A 21,943-nucleotide genomic window follows, 5' to 3' on the forward strand; every position below is an offset into this window, starting at 1 on the left:
CCCCCACACCTCCTCTCCCGATTTTTCACACTTGATATCTGGTCACCCTAAACAGTGTAACACTGTTGCAAAAAAAGCAAACATCATTCACTCCTGCTAATGCATGCCAGATGTAAGCAAGACACGAGAAGTAATTCTTCCGCTCTACTCTGTGCTGATTAGGCCTCAACTGGAGTACTGTGTCCAGTTCTGGGTGCCACCTTTCAGGAAAGATGTGGACAAATTGGAGAAAGTCCAGAGAAGAGCAACAAAAATGATTAAAGGTCTAGAAAACATGACCTCTGAGGGAAGATTTGAAAAAAATCTTTGTTTAGTCTGGGTTTGTTTAGTCTGGAAAAGAAAAGACTGAGGCCTGGTCTACACTACGAGTTTATGTCGAATTTAGCAGCGTTAAATCAAATTAACCATGCACCCGTCCACTCAACGAAGCCATTTACTTCAACATAAAGGGCTCTTAAAATCTATTTCTGTACTCCTCCCCAACGAGGGGATTAGTGCTGAAATCGATATCGCCAGTTCAAATTAGGATAATGTAGACACAATTCGACGGTATTGGCCACCGGGAGCTATCCCACAGTACAACATTGTGACAGCTCTGGACAGCATTTTCAACTCAGATGCACTGACCAGGTGTACAGGAAAAGCCCCGCGAACTTTTGAATCTCATTTCTTGTTCGGCCAGTCGAGCTCATCAGCACAGGTGATCATGCAGAGCTCATCAGCACAGGTAACCATGCAATCTGAGAATCGAAAGAGTTCCAGCATGGACCGTACGGGAGGTACTGGATCTGATCGCTGTATGGGGAGACGATTCCGTGCTATCAGAACTACGTTCCAAAAGACGAAATGCCAATACATTTGAAAAAAATCTCAAAGGGCATGATGGAGACAGGCCACAACAGGGACTCAACACAGTGCCACGTGAAAATAAAGGAGCTCAGACAAGCGTAACAGAAAACCAAAGAATCAAACGGACGCTCCAGGGCAGAGCCGCAGACATGCCGCTTCTACGCTGTGTTGCATGCAATTCTAGGTGGGGCCGCCACCACTACCCCACCCCTGACCATGGATTCCGAGGAGGGGGTACTCTCAGCCATGCCTGAGGATTTTGCAGACGGGGAAGAAGAGAAGGAGGAGAACGAGCTTGAGGAGAGCACACAGCACACCGTTCTCCCCAACAGCCAGGATCTTTTTCTCACCCTGACTGAAATACCCTCCCAAGGCGGTATCCTAGACCATGAAGCCATAGAAGAGACACCTCGTGAGTTTACCTTTGTATATATAATACATGGTTTAAAAGCAAGCGTTTTTTAATGATTAATTTGCCCTGAGGACTTGGGATGCATTCGCGGCCAGTACAGCTGCTGGAAAAGTCTGTTAATGTGTCCGAGGATGGAGCGGAAATCCTCCAGGGACATCTCCATGAAGCTCTCCTGGAGGTACTCTAAAAGCCTTTGCAGAAGGTTTCTGGGGAGAGCAGCCTTATTCCGTCCTCCATGGTAGGACATTTTACCATGCTATGCTAGTAGCAAGTAATCTGGTATCCATTGCATGACAAAGCCTGGCAGCATATGGTCCTGGTGTTTGCTGGCATTCAAGTAACATCCATTCTTTTTCTCTCTGTGTTATCCTTAGGAGAGTGATATCATTCATGGTAACTTGGTTGAAATACGGGAATTTAATGAAGGGGACAGAGGTGACTGTTCCTACTGGGCTGTTTGCCAGTGGCTGAAAAGAAATCCTCCCCACAGTTAGCCAAGCGGTGTGTGTGTGGGATCTTCCCTGATACCAGCCATGCAGTGAGGGGAGGGGTAAAGCGATCATCCCAGAGAATTGGATGGGGGGGATTAGTTTGGTTTCTGCTGCTGCATGTTAACACGAAAACCGCAGCACTCAATGGGCTTTGCTTGGTATGGGAAATGAGGGCGCTGCTTTTATGAAGGTTGCAGAAGCCGAAAGACTATGGCTTACCATGGCCGCCTGCAAGCTGAATTCTGTTGCCCGGCCCTGCGTCTGTGATCTCTAACACCAAAGCCGCAGGCACTCAATATAAGATGCAAAATGCAACTTTGTACCAAAATCACATGTGCTATGTAATGTGAATAGTGTTCACCATGAAAGAGTATACCCATTGTTCTGTAAAATGTATATCTTTAAATACTTCTCTCACTTTTTCCCCTCCCGCAGCTGCAAATTTTTCAAGCCTCCCTCCTCCGTCCCGAAGGCTATCTCAGATAAGGCGGCAAAAAAAACAACACGCATGATGAAATATTCTCTGAGATCACGCAGTCGACCCACAATGAAAGAGCTCATCTGAATGTGTGGAAGGACACAGAATCACAGTACAGGAAAGCAGCCAATGAACGTGAGGACAGGAGGGACGATTGAGATAAGAGGTGGCGGCAGGAAGATCAGAGGAGGCAGGATGCAACGCTGTGGCTACTGCGGGATCAAACGGACATGCTCTGGCGTCTGGTGGAGCTTCAGGAACGGCAGCAGGACCACAGAGTGCCACTGCAGCCCCTGTTTAACTGCCCTCTCCCCTCCCCAAGTTCCATAGCCTCCTCATCCAGACGCCCAAGAACGCGGGTGGGGAAGGCTCCGGGCACCCAACCACTCCATCCCAGTGGACAGCCCAAGCAACAGAAGGCTGTCATTCAACAAGTTTTGAACTGGCCTTTTCCTTCCCTCCTTCCACACCCCACCCAGGCTACCTTGTCACTTATCTCCCTATTTTTATAATCAATTAATAAAGAATACATGATTTTTAAATGATAGTGACTTTATTTCCTTTGCAAGCAAGCTGTGATCGAAGGGGGAAGGGTGGGTGGCTTACAGGGAATGAATCAACCAAGGGGGCGGGTTTTCATCAAGGAGAAACAAACAGAACTGGCCAGTCATGAAACTGGTTTTCAAAGCTTCTCTGATGCGCACCGCACCCTGTTGTGCTTTTCTAATCGCCCCGGTGTCTGGCTGTGTGTAATCAGTGGGCAGGCGATATGCCTCAACCTAAACGTCTCCCCCTTACTCTCACAGAGATTGTGGAGCACACAGCAAGCAGCAATAACAATGGGAATATTGGTTTCGTTGAGGTATGAGCGAGTCAGTAAAGTGCGACCCTTTAAATGTCCAAATGCACATTCTACCATCATTCTGCACTTGCTCAGCCTATAGTTCAACAGCTCCTGACTACTGTCCAGGCTGCCTGTGTATGGCTTCATGAGCCATGGCATTAAGGGGTAGGCAGGGTGCCCAAGGATAACTATAGGCATGTCAACATCCCCAACAGTTATTGTCTGGTCTGGGAAGTAAATCCCTTGCTGCAGCCGTTTAAACAGACTAGTGTTCCTGAAGACGCAAGCGTCATGAACCCTTTCTGGCCATCCCACGTTGATGTTGGTGAAACGTCCCTTGTGATCCACCAGTGCTTGCAGCACCATTGAAAAGTACCCCTTTCGGTGCCAAGATAGGGATATGGGTTCCGTCTATCGCCCCACCACAGTTAGGGAATCCCATTCCAGCAAAGCCCATCCACAATGGCTTGCACATTTCCCAGAGTCACTACCCTTGATAGCAGCAGCTCTTTGATTGCGTTGGCTACTTGCATCACAGCAGCCTCCACAGTAGATTTGCCCACTCCAAATTTATGCCCGACTGACCAGTAGCTGTCTGGCATTGCAAGCTTCCACAGGGCTATCGCCACTCGCTTCTCAACTCTGAGGGATGCTGTCATCTTGGTATTCTGGTGGTTCAGGGCAGGGGAAAGCAAGTCACAAAGTTCCATGAAAGTGCCCTTACGCATGCAAAAGTTTCGCAGCCACTGGGAATCTTCCCACATCTGCAACACTATGTGGTCCCACCAGTCTGTGCTTGTTTCCCGGGCCCAGAATCGGCGTTGCACAGCATGAACCTGCCCCATTAACACCATGATCTCCAAAGCGCTGGGGCCCGCGCTTTGAGAGAATTCTTTGTCCATGTCCTCGTCACTGCGCTGCCGTCGCCTCCTCCTCGCCTGGTTTGTCAGATTCTGGTTCTGCATAAACGGCACGATAATGTGCGAGGTGTTTACAATGTTCATGACTGCTGTGTTGAGATAAGCGGGCTCCATGCTTGCTGTGGTATGGCGTCTGCACTGAAAAAAGGCGTGAAACGATTGTCTGCCATTGCTCTGATGAATGGAGGGGCAACTGACGACATGGCTTACAGGGAATTAAAATCAACAAAGAGGGTGGCTTTGCATCAAGGAGAAACACAAACAACTGTCACACAGAATGGCCCCCTCAAGGATTGAACTCAAAACCCTGGGTTTACCATTGATTTCACGGAGGGACGGGGGAGCAAATGAATAGAAAACAAATCTGGTCTATTTCTTGTTTTGATCCACTCCATCTATCTTTTACATCTTAGGCTGGCAGCAGACGGTGCAGTACGGCTCCTAGCCATAGTCATCTCCTGGGTGCTCAGCAGAAGATGCTGCATTACGACTGCTAGCCATTGTCATTTCCTGGCTGCTTGCCAGAACATGGGAATGACCTGGCTGAGTCACTCCCATGTCTGCCAAGGTGCCCCTGACCGACCTCACCGAGGTCAGCTAAAAGAGCACCCAGGAGTATGATGGCGATGGCTACCAGGCATAATGCACCTTCTGCTTCCAAAAGGCAATGAGCTGCTGCTGTGTAGCAAGGCAGTCCCACGTCTGCCAGCACCCAGGAGACATACGGTGACGGTCAGCTGAGGGGGCTCCATGCTTGCCGTGGTATGGCGTCTGCACAGGTAACCCAGGAAAAAAGGCGCGAAACGATTGTCTGCCATTGCTTTCACGGAAGGAGGGAGGGAGAGGGGGGGCCTGACGACATGTACCCAGAACCACCCGCGACAATGTTTTTTGCCCCATCAGGCATTGGGATCGCAACCCAGAATTCCAATGGGCGGGGGAGACTGTGGGAACTATGGGATAGCTACCCACAGTGCAACGCTCCGGAAGTCGACGCTAGCCTCGGTACTATGGACGCACACTGCCAAATTAATGTGCTTAGTGTGGACGCATGCACTCTACTTTATACAATCTGTTGCCAAAAATCGAATTCTGTAAAATCGGAGTAATTTCGTAGTGTAGACATACCCTGAGAGGGGAAATTATAACAGTTTTTAAGTACATAAAAGGTTGTTACAAGGAGGAGGGAGAAAAATTGTTCTTTTTAACCTCTGAGGATAGGACAGCAGGGGAGGTTTAGGTTGGACATTAGGAAAAACTTCCTGTCAGGGTGGTTAAGTACTGGAATAAATTGCCTGGGTAAGTTGTAAAATCTCCATCATTGGATTTTTAAGAGCAGGTTAGACAAATAGCTGCAAGGGATGGTCTAGATAATACTTAGTCCTGACATGAGTGCAGGGAACTGGACTAGATGACCTCTCAAGATCTCTTCCAGTCCTATGATTCTATGATTCTGCTGCACATGCACCCCATGTATGTAAGACTGGAATCTTTTGGAAGAGCAACGTCCATTGCGATCATGCCTGCACCCTGAATGCTCTCTGGAAACATAAAGGGAGGGGCAGCCACAACTGCCTTTCGATTTGTTCACTAAAATAGAACTCAGGGAATACAGGACTCCACAGTAACAAGGAAGGAGGGCAGGTCATAGAATGCATGTGAGCAAGGAACTGTTATTTTGTCTTTGAGAGATTGTCCAAATGAATTCCACTTCTGGTGACTTGCAAGTAGGCATGTCCTGATGACGGCTACTCAATCTACTGAAACAATAACTGTAAGACAGCTTTGTCAGATCTGGAGTTTTCTACCCAGGAGTAGTGCTGAAAGAAAATAGGAACTGAATTCCAGGCAGCTGCTCAACCCAGCTCAGATACTTGAATGTCTCTTGGAGAAGCTGCTTGAGCTCTGGTGGAATAGGCCCTAATCTGTGTATGTGAATCCAAACATACTGTCATATAGCAATTTCCAATACAGAACGAAACCCATTTAGTCTTTGTGTGGATATAAGCTGACCTTTCATCTTATCAGCAAAGGTCAGAAGCAGGCTAGAATTCCTGAATGATCTTGTTGTCAGAAGAGTCCTGACAATAACTAAGTGGTGTAGTTTAGCTTCTCTTTGATTAGCATGAGGCTAGGGAAAGAAAACTGGCAGGTGGATAACTTGATTCAGGTGAAAATCTGAGACAACTTTAGGCAAGAACCTTGGGTGATGTTTACAGTCATCTTGTCCTTATGGAATACTTCATATGGTGATCCGGTGAGGAACTGTGTCACTCCTATTCTTCTGGCTGAAGTTCTAGCCACTAAGGGTATACCTATACTGTATTTTAAAACCCATGGTAGCAAGATTCAGGCCCAGGTCTACAGATTCAGGCTCATGCTATAGTGCTAAAACCAGCTGTGTAGATGTTGAAGCTCGGGTTCTGAAGCCCACGTACGGGTTGGATTTCACATCTGAAGCTGTATTGACTGGCTCATCAGGTCTACGTACCAAAATTGCCTGGACCAGGTCTATCATTATCATCAAAGCTGCATCCTGCCAGAGCTTCCTCAGAACCCTCAGTATGAATGGAATGGCAGGGTACGCATACGTGAGTTCTGGCGTCCAAGAGAAGAGGAAGGCATCAGACAGAGAGCCTGAGCTGTTTCCCCCACCCCAGAACAGAACATCAGACACTTCTTGTTTTGATCTGTGGCACAGGTCTACCTTTGCGCGTCTCCATTTGCAGAAGATGTCTTGTAGAATGGAGTTCCTGGTCTACAATTCATCATTGTCTAATGCAGTGGTTCTCAAACTGTGGGTCGTGACCCCAAAGTGGGTCGTGACCCCATTTTAATGCAGTCGCCAGGGCCAGCATTAGACTTGCTGGGACCTGGGGCTGAAGTTGAAGCCCAAGCTCCACCCTCACCCAGGGCGGTGGGACTTGGGCTGCAGCCCCCTCTCGCCCTTCTCGGGGTGGCAGGGCTCGGGCTCTGCACCTCCCCCCTCCGGGTCATGTAGTAACTTTGTTGTCAGAAGAGGGTCCCAATGCAATGAAGTTTGAGAACTTCTGATCTAATAAGCGGATCTTCTAGGGAGTTCTGTAGGCCTAGAAAGTGAAGGGGATACCAGTGTGACTTGATGGCTGATGCACCAAGTCCCAAAGGAGAACTGCTTCCTAGCAGAGAGGTAAGGAGCATTCTCCCCCTCATTGCTGATGAAGTACACTGCTGTAGCATTGTCAATCAGTATTTGTATGGTGATTCCTCAAAGTAGGGATAGGAACGCTATGCATGCTAGGTGAACAGCTCGTAGTTCCAGGACTTTTACGAAGAGATTCACTTCTTGAGGGACCAAAGAATCCAGATAAGCTCCCTATTCAAGAGAGAGGATGTGTCTGTCACCAGCATCTTGGTGGGGAAAAGCAATGAGAATGAACACTGTTATTCAAAAATATTCTGCTTTTAAGGGCATAGGTGCCTCAGAAATGGAATAAATACAGAAAATCACTTGATGAAGAATATCTTATTACTTGTAAAACAAGCACACATTGTTACAAACAGGTCATGGGCAGCCAGACCTAGTAGTTAGAACCAGAGTCTGCAGTCACATGACAGTAGTCAAGAATCGGCTGGGTCAGGATATCGGGAGATCAGAAGCAGGAGAGAAACTGGAGATCAGACCCACAAGACAGGAACAAAAGTCAGACCAGGTCAAGATACCAGGGGGTTAAAGGCAGCAGACAAACTGGAGGTCATAAACCACAAGTCAGATGCCAGGAGTCATGTTGGGTCAGAATGCCAGGAAATCAAGTCAGGGAAGCAGGGATAGGAGAAGGGAGCAGGAAGCACACAGTCCAGAGCAGGGTGAAGCCCAGCTGTTCAGACAGCTTCTTGTTCCTGCTGCTGGCTTAAGTAGGGCCAGTGGGCCAATCAGCCATTCTGGGACTCTGCCAATCGAGCCTCAGGGGCAGAGCCTCACACTGGGGTTGGGCTTCCTGGGTCTCAGGTAAGCTATTACCAGCTGGATGGAGGGCTGGAACATGGCTGCTCCCATAAACTTTGCAGCCCTGGGCTCAAGACCCATGGATCATGACACACATATGCTCACCAAATCACTAAGACGCAGTGGATCTAATTTACCTCAATTTCAGTAAGGCATTTGATATGGTTCCACATGGGGAATTATTAGCTAAATTGGAAAAGATAGGGATCAATATGAAAACTGAAAGGTGGATAAGGCCCTGGTTAAAGGGGAGACTACAACAGGTCATACTGAAAGGTGAACTGTCAGGCTGGAAGGAGGTTACTAGTGGAGTTCCTCAGGGATCGGTTTTGGGACCAATCTTATTTAATCTTTTTATTACTGACCTTGGCACAAAAAGTGGGAATGTGCTAATAAAGTTTGCAGTTGACACGAAGCTGGGAGGTATCGCTAATACAGAGAGGGACCAGGATATCCTACAGGAAGATCTGGATGACCTTGTAAACTGGAGTAATAGTAATAGGATGTAATTTACTAGTGAAAAGTGCAAGGTCATGCATTTAGAGATTAACAACAAGAATTTTTGTTATAAACTGGGGACGCATCACTTGGAAGTAACAGAGGAAGAGAAGGAACTCGGAGTACTGGTTGATCACAAGATGACTATGAGTCGCCAATGTGATATGGCTGTGAAAAAAGCTAATGCGGTCTTGGGATACATCAGACGAGGTATTTCCAGTAGAGATAAGGAGGTGTTAGTACCATTATACAAGGCACAGGTGAGACCTCTTCTGGAATAGTTCTGCAGTTCTGGTCTCCCATGTTTAAGAAGGATGAATTCAAACTGGAACAGGTACAGAGAAGGGCTACTAGGATGATCCGAGGAATGGAAAACCTGTCTTATAAAAGGAGACTCAAAGAGCTTGGCTTGTTTAGCCTAACCAAAAGAAGGCTGAGGGGAGATATGATTGCTCTCTATAAATACATCAGAGGGATAAATACCAGGGAGGGAGAGGAATTATTTAAGCTCAGTACCAATGTGGACACAAAAACAAATGGATATAAACTGGCCATCAGGAAGTTTAGACTTGAAATTAGAAGAAGATTTCTAACCATCAGAGGAGTGAAGTTCTGGAATAGCCTTCCAATGGGAGCAGTGGAGGCAAAAGACATATCTGGCTTCAAGACTAAGCTTAATAAATTTGTGGAGGGTATGGTATGATGGGATAGCCTAATTTTGGCAATTGATTGATCTTTGACTATTAGTGGTAAATATGCCCAATGGCCTATGATGGGACACTAGATGGGGTGGGATCTGAGTTACTACAGATAATTCTTCCTTGGGTGTCTGGCTGGTGAGTCTTGCCCACATGCTCAGGGTTTAGCTGATCGCTATATTTGGGGTCGGGAAGGAATTTTCCTCCAGGGCAGATTGGCAGAGGCCCTGGAGGTTTTTCACCTTCCTCTGCAGCGTGGGCAAGGATCTCTTGCTGGAGGATTCTCTGCACCTTGAGGACTTTAAACCACTATTTGAGGACTTCAATGACTCAGGCATAGGTTAGGGGTTTGTTACAGGAGTGGGTGGGTGAGATTCTGTGGCCTGCGTTGTGCAGGAGGTCAGTCAAGAAGATCATAATGGTCCCTTCTGACTTTAAAGTCCATGAGTCTATAAGACAGTAAACGTGGGACAACCCCAATGTCTTTTTTTACAGTCACTTTTCAGAGTAGAATGACATTTTAGGCTGAAAAGTGTTAGATTTATTTGCTTATGAGTAACTACAAAAATAAATGAACTAAAATATCCAAATTTGGCATACATTTTTCTGATTGAAACACACAGCAAACTCTTTCAACCCCTGCCCTCCTTCCCCCCAACAAAAAAAGAAGAGAAGGTTACTCACCTTGCAGTAACTGAAGTTCTTCAAGATGTGTGTCCTTGTGGGTGCTCCACTCCATGTGACAGTGCATCCCGGTGCCGTTGATCAGACATCTTCAGTAGCAGTGCCTGGTCGGGATGCATGCGCTCAGCTGCTCTCTCGCGGCGTCATTAGGGTCTGCCTGAGCACGCGCGTCCCTCATCCCCCTCAGTTCCTTCTCTACCACAGAGTTCTCTGATTACTACTCCAAAGTAGAGGGGAGGTGGGTGAGTAGCGGAGCACCCACATCTCGAAGAACTTCAGTTACTGCAAGGTGAGTAACCGTCTCTTCTTCTTTGAGTGCTGTCCCTGTGAGTGCTCCACTCCAGGTGAATGTGAAGCAGTACCCACTATGGTTGGTCGGATTTTGGAGTTGTGGCAGTGATAATGGTAGACAGTACTGTATGGCCTACTATGGTGTCTGCCATGGTATCTGTGTGATAGCATAACATTTGGCGAATGTGTGGTCAGATATCCACATGGCCACCTAGCATACGTCGGTAATAGGTACATTGTCGAGGAATGCAATGGATGTTGATATCACCCGAGTAGCATGAGTTCTGATGCCCTTGAGTGGTTGAGCATTCTAAGTCTGGTAGCAAGATCTGATGCAGTCAGAGATCCACTTGGAGAGTTGTTGCTTAGAGATAGCAGCACCCTTTGATCTCTCAGTAGTGGACACAAATAACCAAGGCGATTTATGGAATGCCTTAGTTCTGTCTAGATAAAATGCAACTGCCCATCTGACGTCGAGGGTATGTAATGCCGCTTCCTGTGGAGTCTTGTGAGGTTTAGGATGGAATGCACGTGAGTGTACTGGCTGGTTGAGGTGGAAGGTGGACACCACCTTGGGGAGGAATTTGGAGTGAGGTCACATTGTAACCTTGTCTTTAGAGAAAATCGTATAGGGAGGGTAGGCCATCAGGTCACTTATTTCACCGACCCTTCTCGATGAGTTATGGCAACCAAGAAAGCTACTTGCATAGGCATGTGGAGCATGGATGAGGTAGCCAGGGGCTCAAAGGGAGGTTTCATAAGACCTCAGAGAACTAGGTTGAGATTCCAGGAGGCTGCTGGTAGGTGAATCTCAGGGTAGAGATTTTGCACGCCCGTGAGGAAGCGTTTTATGGTGGGGTGGGCAAAAAATGAATATGCGTACAGCAGATCATGGAAGGGGGTGAGAGCTGCGAAATGTACTCTGATAGCCCGTCCTGTTTTAGTTTTAAAAGGTAGTTTAAGATGTCAGGGAGGGTTGCGGTCTGAGGTGTCAAGCATCTGTGGAAGCAACATATGGAGAAGCATTTCAACTTTTGCAGGTAAGTCTTACGAGTGGAGTCTCCTTTACTGTGCAGGAGGACACACTGGACCTGCTCCGAACAGGCAAATTTGTGGGTTTGAAACCATGAAGGAACCACGCCATCAGATGGAGTTTCTGGAGCTGCGGCTGGAGAAGCCAACCGTTGTCCTGGGAGAGCAGATTTGGTCTGTTGGGGAGAGTCCTTGGAGGACGGATGGACATGAACAGCAGGTAAGGATACCATGTGTGTCTGGGACAAGCTGGGGAAATAAGTATGACCCTGGCCTTGTCCTCTCTGATCTTGCGTAGAACGCTGTGTATCAGTGGGACTGGCGGAAAAGCGTACATGAGGGATTTGTTCCACGGAATGAGGAACGAATCCCCTAGGGATGCGGTCTTGAGTCCCACTCTGGAGCAAAATAGATGGCATTTGTGGTTCTGAGTTGTGGCAAACAGGTCTATCGATAGGGTGCCCCTGTGGGAGAAGAGCTGTCGTAGTTTCGTAGGATGCAATTCCCATTCGTGTTCCTCGGAGAAGTGTCTGCTGAGTGTGTCGGCGGTAGTGTGGCGACACCCAGGCAGGTAGGAAGTGGTGATTTCTATGTGATGTTGTATGCACCAATTCCATAACCAGATGGCTTCTGTGCATAGGGAGTGCGATCATGCTCCCCCCTGCCTGTTGATATAGAACATATATGCTACATTGTCCATCAGGATCTGAATGCATTTGTTCCTTATGATGGGGAGACAGTGAAGGCAGGCGTATCTGACTGCTCTGAGCTCTAGAAGATTTATGTGCAGACGCGTCTCTGATAGGGACCAGCGGCTCTGTGTTGTGTGTTCCCCTAAGTGTGCTCCAAAGATCTGCAGAACAAAGTGGTGAGCATGAGCACTGGGAAATGTTCATGGAAGGGGATGCCCGTGCATAGGTTTTCTGGTTATGTCCACCATTGTAGGGAGGCCAATACATTCGCTGGCGGAATTAGCGTCATGCAGAAGCTGTGTCTGCTGGGTTTGTACAGAAAAACCTGAGAGTCTCTGGATTAAGTTTAGAAGTGTGAGCAACAACAGTGATGTCATGGTGGGAGTCTGCTATAGATCACCAGACCAGGAGGATGAGGTGGACAAGGCTTTCTTCAGGCAACTAACAGAAGTTATTAGATCACTGGCCCTGATTTGCATAGGGGACTTAAATCACCCTGATATCTGCTGGGAGAACAATACACCAGTGCACAAACAATTCCGGACATTTTTGGAAAGTATAGGGGACAATTTCCTGGTGCAAGTGCTAGAGGAAACAAATAAGGGCAGAGCACTTCTTGACCTGCTGCTCACAAATAGGGAAGAATTAGTAGGGGAAGCAAAAGTGGATGGGAACCTGGGAGGCAGTGCCATGAGATGGTTGAGTTCAGGATCCTGACACAAGGAAGAAAGGAAAGCAGCAAAATACTGAACATCAGAAAAGCAGACTTTTCCTTCATGGAACTGATCGGCAGGATCCCCTGGGAGAATAACATGAGGGGGAAAGGAGAGCTGGCTGTGTTTTAAAGAATCCTTATTGAGGTTGCAGGAACAAACCATCCCAATGTATAGAAAGAATAGTAAATATGGCAGGCAACCAGCTTGGCTTAACAGTGAAATCCTTGCTGACCTTAAACACAAAAAAGAATCTTACAAGAAGTGGAAGATTGGACAAATGACCAGGGAGGAGTATAAAAATATTTCTCAGGCATGCAGGAGTGAAATCAGGAAGGCCAAATCACACTTGGAGTTGCAGGTAGCAAGGGATGTTAAGAGTAACAAAATGGTTTCTACAAGTATGTTAGCAACAAGAAAGTGGTCAAGGAAAGTGTGGGCCCCTTACTGAATGGGGGAGGCAACCTAGTGACAGAGGATGTGGAAAAAACTAATGTACTCAATGCTTTTTTTGCCTCTGTCTTCACGAACAAGGTCAGCTCTCAGACTACTGCACAGGGCAGCACAGTATGGGGAGGAGGTGACCAGCCCTCTGTGGAGAAAGAAGTGGTTCAGGACTATTTAGAAAAGCTGGATGAGCACAAGTCCATGGGGTTGGATGCCCTGCATCCTAGAGTGCTAAAGGAGTTGGCACATGTGATTGCGCAGTCATTGGCCATTATCTTTGAAAACTCATGGCAATCAGGCGAGGTCCCGGATGATTGGAAAAAGGCTAATGTAGTGCCCATCTTTAAAAAAGGGAAGGAGAAGGATCTGGGGAACTACAGACCCGTCAGCCTCCCCTCCCTCAGTCCCTGGAAAAATCATGGAGCAGGTCCTCAAGGAATCAATTTTGAAGCACTTAGAGGAGAGGAAAGTGATCAGGAACAGTCAGCATAGATTCACCAAGGGCAGATGATGCCTGACTAACCTAATTGCCTTCTATGACGAGATAACTGTCTCTGTGGATGAGGAGAAAGCAGTGGACATGTTATTCCTTGACTTTAGCAAAGCTTTTGATACTGTCTCCCACAGTATTCTTGCCAGCAAGTTAAAGAAATATGGGCTGGATGAATGGACTATAAGATGGATAGAAGGCTGGCTAGATCATCGGGCTCAACAGGTAGTGATCAATGGCTCCATGTCTAGTTGGCAGCCGGTATCAAGCGGAGTGCCCCAAAGGTCAGTCCTGGGGCCGGTTTTGATCAATATCTTCATTAATGATCCGTAGGATGGCGTGGACTGCACCCTCAGCAAGTTTGCAGATGACACTAAACTGGGAGGAGTGGGAAATACATTGGAGGGTAGGGATAGGATACAGAGGGGCCTAGACAAATTAGAGGATTAAACCAAAAGAAATCTGATGAAATTCAACAAGGACAAGTGCAGAGTCCTGCACTTAGGATGGAAGAATCCCATGCACTGCTACAGAGCAGGGACCAAGTGGCTAGGCAGCAGTTCTGCAGAAAAGGACCTAGGGGTTACAGTGAACGAGAAACTGGATACGAGTCTACAGTGTGCCCTTGTTGCCAAGAATGCTAACGGCATTTGGGGCTGTATAAGTAGGAGCATTGCCAACAGATCGAGGGATGTGATCATTCCCCGCTATTTGGTGTTGGTGAGGCCTTGAATTTCTGTACATGTACAAATTTCTTCAGTTGGAGTAGGTCTAGTATAGGTCTCCATCCCTCGCCTTTCTTTTGGGTCAGAAAGTAGTGGGAGAACACTTTTTCCCGATGTTGCGTGATACAGGTTCCACTGAACGTAGCTGTAGAAGATGAGCCACTTCTACGTGAAGTAGGTGCTTGGTAGAGGAGTCCCTGAAGAGGGATGGGGAAGGGTGAAGGGTGGGCAGGCAGGATATGAAAGAGATGGAGTAAACTGACTTAACTATTTCCAGGACCCAGGGTCCTGTGTGACCTGTTGCCAGACATGGTGGAAAACTTGGAGACAGTGGTCAAATGGGCAAATAGGTGGCGGAATCAAGGGGTGATCGTGCAGACCACCGACCAACACTTCAAAATTGCTGTTTGTTTCCCGATGGGTGGAAGATAGCTGGTTGTGCATGGTTTTGTCTGCGCCTAGAAGGTCAGTTGCGGTTCCTCCCAATATCATACGGTCTGGGCTGGGGCCAGTGATATTGTTGTGCGCAGGGCCTCTGATAAGTTTAATATCGTTGTCTCCTGGGGAGGGACAGGTATATGCCCAGTGTGCTCAGGGTGGCTCTAGAGTCTTTCATAGTGTGAAGGACTTCATCGGTTTTTTTAGAAAAAAGTTTATCTTTGTCAAAGGAAAGGTACCCCACTTTGTTCTGCAGATCTTTGGGGATACCGGATGCAGACAGTCAGGAAGACCTGAGCATCACCACCGCAGTTGCGGTAGTGCAGGTTGCTATGTCCACCATGTCCAGGGATGTTTGTAGCACTGTCCTGGAAACCAACTGACCTTAGACAAGGACTGACTTAAAGTCCGCTCTCCTGGCCTCTAGGATATGGGAGGCAAAATCAAAGAGCTTGTTGTAGTTGTAATCATAGCTTGTGAGGAGGGCGGAGTAATTTGCAATTCTAAATTGCAAAGTGGAGGAGGTATAAACCTTGCGGCCCAGGGGGTCAAACCGTTTGAGGCCCTTGTCTTGTGGGGTGGGCCGGTATTGTGGCTGTTTTGTCCTGTGTGTCACTGCATCCACTACAAGAGAGTTTGGTTGTGGGTAGGAAAATAAGAAATCTACATCTTTAGCAGGAACATAATATTTGAAGTTCAGCCTTTTTGCATGTTGCTGGGATGGCGGCAGGGGTCTGCCAGAGAGTATCAACTGGTTCTAGGAGGACTTCGTTTATGAGTAGCGCGATCCTTGAGGGCACAGAGGGTTGGAGGATTTTGAGGAGTCTGTTGTGTCTCCTGGACTTCCTTCAAAGGGATGTCCTGGCTGAGTGCCACCCTCTTGAAAAGTTTCTGGAATTGCTTAAAGTCATCCACATTTTGTGGAGGTAGAGGCATGAGGGCTCCATCTACAGCTGATGGAGTCAGTGAATCAGGGAAAGGTTCATAGCTCACCTGCTCAGGAGGGGGTTCAGGAGCTCTAGATGTAGATGGAGCTAGAGACAGACGTGCAGAACGGGCTTGCGGTCTGGTGGAAGGGCCACAAGGAGGAGTGGCAGCAGGAGCCGACCAAGGGTACCACTGAGGCCAAGGCATAGTGTAAGAAAAGTGAGCTCCCGCCCACGGGGGGACAAAGTAGGGAAACTGAGGCTGGTTCTTGTGAGGTGCCATGCCTTGAGATATATATGGCTCCGGTGGAGGAGGAAAATCAGGCGGGAGAGAACTCTGCCTGCTGCTGCATGTTGTTCTCGCTGTCAGTGAAGGTAGCGAGGTCAGGTGGCAAGAGCGGCTGTTCAAACAGTGAGCATCGTGTGTCAAGGAGTGGAGAGTCAGGCACAGGGGCCACAGAGTTATCAACTTGATGCAAAAATTGTTGCTACTCCATGGGCTGTGGTCCTGCGGGGCACGAAGTGTGAGCGGAAGCTCGCAGTGACTTTTGTTTAGCTTTCACGGGTGCTGCGGGCCGTTTACAGGCATCCTGCAGGGGGTCCGCGTCTGCTGCGGGGATGATGGGCAGGCTCGGTGCCGACGTTCTTGTCAGCACCAGGGTAGAACGCACTGCCGGTCCAGGTCTATCTTCAGTGCCGATGGGACCGGTGCCAAGAACTTCCCACTGTAGGAAGTCGGGTCCCTGCTTTTGCGCTCCGCATGAGCCGCGGCTGAGGTGCTGCGGTGGTCGGAGGTGCCTGCTTTTGGCACTGTCAACACTGGGAGTAAAGATCTCGCAGGAGACCCCTTTACCCTTTTGAAAGTCTCTGTGCAGAGACCTTGGGGCTTCCTGCCTTTTCGCTTGAGAGGGTGAAGCCGCGCTCCCTATCAGTTCAGACCTAGCAGGGCAGCATGAGCGAGAGGGTTTAACTTGTGCCTGTCTCCATAGGCGGTTGCAGAGATTTCTCCATCAGGAGCATTTTTAGTCACAAGTCCCTGTTATGACGAGCCCTGGTTTTCAGGCTGGTACAATGGTGACACTTAGTGGGGAAGTGTGTGTCGCCGAGGCGTTTCGCGTGTCCGTCAGACTGCGGCATAGGCTCCTTGCAGGAGTGGCATTTCTTAAAGCCTGGGGACTCTGGAATCATTGAACTATTATTGCCTGGGGGGACAGTCTCAACGGGAGACAAACGTGGGAGAAAAAGGGTTTTTTTTTTTGTTTGGTTGGGTTTTTTTAAACTAACAAACTATTCTAAAGGAAGGGAGAGAACTGGAATATTTCTATCTATTTCTATATCTTTTTACTTATTTCCGTCAGTGACCAGGGAAGAGGTTCAGCACTGCCCTGAGTCCCATCTTCAGCTGAGGACGGTTGAGAAGCAACTAAGGGGGAGTGCAAGATGCGCACGCTCAGGCAGACCCTAACGCCGCCACGAGACAGCAGCTGAGCACATGCATCCCGACCAGGCACTGCTACCGAAGAGCTCCGGTCAACGGCACCAGGATGCACCGTCACCTGGAATGGAGCACCCACAGGGACAGAACTCGAAGAAGAACCGGACTTATTATCAAGCACAGCAGAAAATTGGAAGTAAAAAAAAAAAAAAAATACAAATCCTGTGGTTTCAGGACTTCTTGAGATTCTTCAAATTCTAAACTTTCATTTTAAAAATTAAGCGTTTGCCTTTTTTTCACTGTAAACTTGTAAAATCATGTGCTCTTGCTCCTTTTACCTAGCCTTGGTGAAAATTATACTTATGGGTTTATAACAAAAAACAAAGTTGCACGGATTTAACTAAAGGTGTGATTTTGGGGGTTGTGGTGGATAATCAGCTGAACATGAGTCCCAGTGCGACGCTGTGGCCGAAAGAGCTAATACGATCCTTAGATGCATAAACAGGGAAATCTCAAGTAGGAGAAGGGAGGTTATTTTACCTCTATATTTGGCACGGACAGAATACTGTGTCCAGTTCTGGTAGACACAATTCAAGAAGAATTTTGATAAATTGCAGCAGGTTCAGAGAAGAGTCACAAGAATGATTAAAGGATTAGAAAACATGCCTTATAGTGATAGACTCAAAGAGCTCAATCAATTTAGCTTAACAAAGAGAAAGTTAAGGGGTGACTTGATTACAGTCTACAAGTACAAGTAACAAATATTTAATAATGGGCTTTTCAATCGAGCAGAGAAAAGTATAACACAATCTAATGACTGGAAGTTGAAGCTAGACAAATTCAGACTAAAAATAAGGCAAAAAAAATGTTAACAGTGAGCGTAATTAACCACTGGAACAAATTACCAAGGGTCCTGGTGGATTCTCCATTACTAATAATTTTTAAATGAAGTTCAGATGTTTTCCCAAAAGATCTGCTCTAGGAATTAATTTGGGGAAGTTCTATGGCCTTTGTTATTCAGGCAGTCAGACTAGATGATAACAATGGTCTCTTCTGGCCTTGGAATCTGTGAATCAGGGGGGGGAGGGATAGCTCAGTGGTTTGAGCATTGGCCTGCTAAATCCAGAGTTGTGAGTTCAATCCTTGAGGGGGGCACTCAGGGATCTGGGGCAAAAATCAGTACTTGGTCCTGCTAGTGAAGGCAGGGGGGTGGACTCAATGACCTTTCAGGGTCCCTTCCAGCTCTATGAAATAGGTATATCTCCATATATTATATTATTATTATTTACTCTATGAATTTAAAATCTAGTTAGTTAAGCCACGGCAAAAGGTTGTGTGAACACTTTTAAACTGATACAAACTTGGTTTGTATCAGTTTAGAGTAAAGATATTAGGAATAGGTTTAAGTTAAACTGAAATAAAACACTCTTAAACCAAAATAAGGCTACGTCTTCACTATGCGGGGGGGTCGATTTAAGATATGCAAATTCAGCTACGCGAATAGCATAGCTGAATTCGACGTATCCGAGCCGACTTACTGTGAGGATGGCGGCAAATCGACCTCCGCGGCTCCCCCGTCGACGGCGCTTACTCCTACCTGCGCTGGTGGAGTACAAGCGTCGATTCAGGGATCGATTGTCACGTCCCAACGAGATGTGATAATTCGATCCCCGAGAGATCGATTTCTACCTGCCGATTCAGGCGGGTAGTGAAGACGTGCCCTCTAAGGAAACCCTTTGGACACCACAAGGCATGATCTCTCTGTCTGGCACAGTTATATGCTTCAAAAGAAAAGATTTATTTTCTTAAACTATCATCTTCCCTATCACTGTATGGAACTTTGGATGCAACTTTTATGCCAGAGGCCAACTCAAACAGCTCAGCTGCTCTACTGTGTAATCTTGATTAGACTGAGCAATAACAGATCTGCACATCTCTCAGTGCAGTAAAGGCAAAGAGTGGTCCAGTGACTACCTGAAGATTCTCATCCTCTCGGATCAGCTGCTTCCTGGGAAAGATCTGATTAGCCTGGATGCATTCAAGGCTGTGCTGAGTCTCTTCATCCTAGAAACAAAACTCTACAGTTAATTTCAACACTGTTACCCATTCACAGCAGACCTCTCCATTGACAGAAGGCATGAAGAGTTCCCAGTGACCAATGAAAGATTTAGACACGATGAACTATTACGAGAATTCAGCTACCAGTGACCCACAGAAGTGACATCATAGTTGCAATTTTACATTACTAGTGGCCCACAACTTTGCAATGTAAAACACAGATTTGGGACCTCTTTCCTTTGTTAAACACAAAAACATGAAGCAAAGTATTTTCCTTTCAATTTTAAATGCAATTTTAAAGAAATTGTAGCAAGGGGGCTTGGTCTCCCTCCCTGACAGGTGGGGAGAGAACCAGGACCACTCCCTGGTGTGCAGAACCGGGATATCAGTGGCCACCCCGCTGGACGCAGAGGGGTGGGACAGGAACCGGAACTATAAAAGGCCGGCCCTCTAGCTCAGTTGGGGCAGAGCTGCCAGAGGAGCAGGACGTCTCTTCCCCCCCTGGAGTCTGGACCTGATAAAGGCTGCTACAGTGCCAGAGATCTGGAGGGGCTGCCACTCGTCATTTACTCCAGTGAGATCAACGACAACCCTGGAACCCAGGTACCCTCGAACTGGGAGTGTAGGAAGGAGCCCAGCGAAGCCGAATAGGGTTCGGCTGGGTTACTGACTGCAAGCCAGCCAGCACTGAGAAAAGCCTGTTAAGAGTCTTTGGGTTTAGGGGTGAGAGCAACAAGGGTGATGTCATGGTGGGCGTGTGCTATAGACCACCAGATCAGAAGTATGAGGTAGATGAGGCTTTCTTTAGACAACTGAAGTTTCCAGATCACAGGCCCTGGTACTAATGGGAGACTTCAATCACCCTGACATCTGCTGGGAGAGCAATACAGCAATGCACAGACAATCCATGAAGTTTTTGGAGAGTGATGGGGACAACTTCCTGGTACAAGTGCTGGAGCAACCAATTAGGGACCTTGCTCCTCTTGACCTGCTGCTTACAAACAGGAAAGAATTGGTAGAGGAAGTAGAAGTGGGTGGCAACCTAGGCAGCAGTGACCATGAGATGGTTGAGTTCAGGATCCTCACAAAAGGAAGAAAGGAGAGTAGCAAAATACAGACCCTGGACTTCAGAAAAGCAGACTTTGACTCCTTTAGGGAACTGATGGGCAGGATCCCCTGGGAAGCTAATATGAGGGGGCAAAGAGTCCAGGAGAGCCAGCTGTATTTTAAAGAAGCCTTATTGAGGGCGCAGGAACATACCAATCCGAAGTGCAGAAAGAATAGGAAATATGGCAGGCGACCACCTTGGCTTAACAGTGAAATCGTTATCTCCAGACTGATTCTTGCCTGCATATTTATACCTGCCTCTGGAAATTTCCATTACATGCATCTGACGAAGTGGGTATTCAACCACGAAAGCTTATGCTCCAATACATCTGTTAGTCTTTACGGTGCCACAGGACTCTGTTGCTTTTTAGTGAAATCTTTGGTGAGCTTAAACTCAAAAAGGAAGCTTACAAGAAATGGAAATTTGGACAGATCACTAGGGAGGAGTATGAAAATATTGCTCAGGCATGCAGGGGTGTAATCAGGAAGACCAAGGCACAATTGGAGTTGCAGCTAGCAAGGGATGTGAAGGGTAACAAGAAGGGTTTCTACAGGTATGTTAGCAACAAGAAGGTGAGGGAAAGTGTGAGAACTTTGCTGAATGGGGGAGGCACATGATGTGGAAAAAGCTGAAGTACTTAGCTCCAGACTGCTGCACTGGGCAACACAGTATGGGGAGGAGGTGAGCAGCCCTCAGTGGTCAAAGAACAGGTTAAGGACTATTTAGAAAAGCTGGATGTGCACAAGTCCATGGGTCCAGATCAAATGCATCCAAGGGTGCTGAAGGAGTTGGCTGATGTGACTGCAGAGCCATTGGCCATTGTATATGAAAATTCATGGCCATCAGGGGAGGTCCCAGACAATTGGAGAAAGGCAAATATAGTGCCTATATTTTAAAAAGGGAAGGAGGAGGATCCGGGGAACTACAGACCAGTCAGCCTCACTTCAGTCCCCAGCAAAATCATGGAGCAGGTCCTCAAGGAATCCATTTTGAAGCACTTCGAGGAAAGGAAGGTGATCAGGAACAGTCAACATGGATTCACCAAAGGCAACTGATGCCTGACCAACCTGATTGCCTTCTATGATGAGATATCTGGCTCTGTGGATATGGGGAAAGCAGTGGATGTGATATATCTTGACTTTAGCAAAGCTTTTGATATGGTCTCCCACAGTATTCTTGCCAGCAAGTTAAAAAAGTATGGACTGGATGAATGGACTATAAGGTGGATAGAAAGCTGGCTAGATCATCAGGCTCAACGGGTAGTGATCAATGGCTCCATGTCTAGTTGGCAGCCGGTATCAAGCGGAGTGCCTCAGGGGTTAGACCTGGGGTCGGTTTTGTTCAACATCTTTATCAATGATCTGGATGATGGGATTAATTGCACCCTCAGCCATTTTGCAGATGACACTAAGCTAGGGGGAGAGATAGATAAGCTGGAGCATAGGGATAGGGTCCAGAATGACCTAGACAAATTGGAGGATTGGGCCAAAAGAAATCTGATGAGGTTCAACAAGGACAAGTGCAGAGTCCTACATTTAGGAAGGAAGACTCCAATGCACCGCTACAGGCTGTGGACCAACTGGCTAAGCAGCAGTTCTGCAGAAAAGGACCTGGGGATTACAGTGGACGAGAAGCTGGGTACGAATCAGCATTGTGCCCTTGTTGCCAAGAATGCCAACGGCATATTGGGCTGTATTAATAGGAGCATTGCCACCAGATCAAGGGAAGT

The 21,943-nt window shown here is 47.4% G+C and overlaps 1 protein-coding gene across 9 annotated transcripts in view; it reads right to left on the reverse strand.

Annotated features, from left to right (window-relative positions):
• Positions 1 to 21,943, reverse strand: part of MTMR3 (myotubularin related protein 3) — a 208,135-nt gene that overhangs the window by 96,758 nt on the left and 89,434 nt on the right. For all 9 annotated transcript variants that reach the window (XM_054006287.1, XM_054006285.1, XM_054006286.1 and 6 more), the window contains one exon: positions 19,023 to 19,112. In XM_054006287.1, coding sequence (XP_053862262.1) covers positions 19,023 to 19,112 — 90 coding nt within the window. The remainder of the gene's footprint in view (positions 1 to 19,022; positions 19,113 to 21,943) is intronic.

Source organism: Malaclemys terrapin, chromosome 16 (assembly GCF_027887155.1).
Source record: "Malaclemys terrapin pileata isolate rMalTer1 chromosome 16, rMalTer1.hap1, whole genome shotgun sequence".
In the NCBI taxonomy this organism is placed as follows: Eukaryota; Metazoa; Chordata; order Testudines; family Emydidae; genus Malaclemys; species Malaclemys terrapin.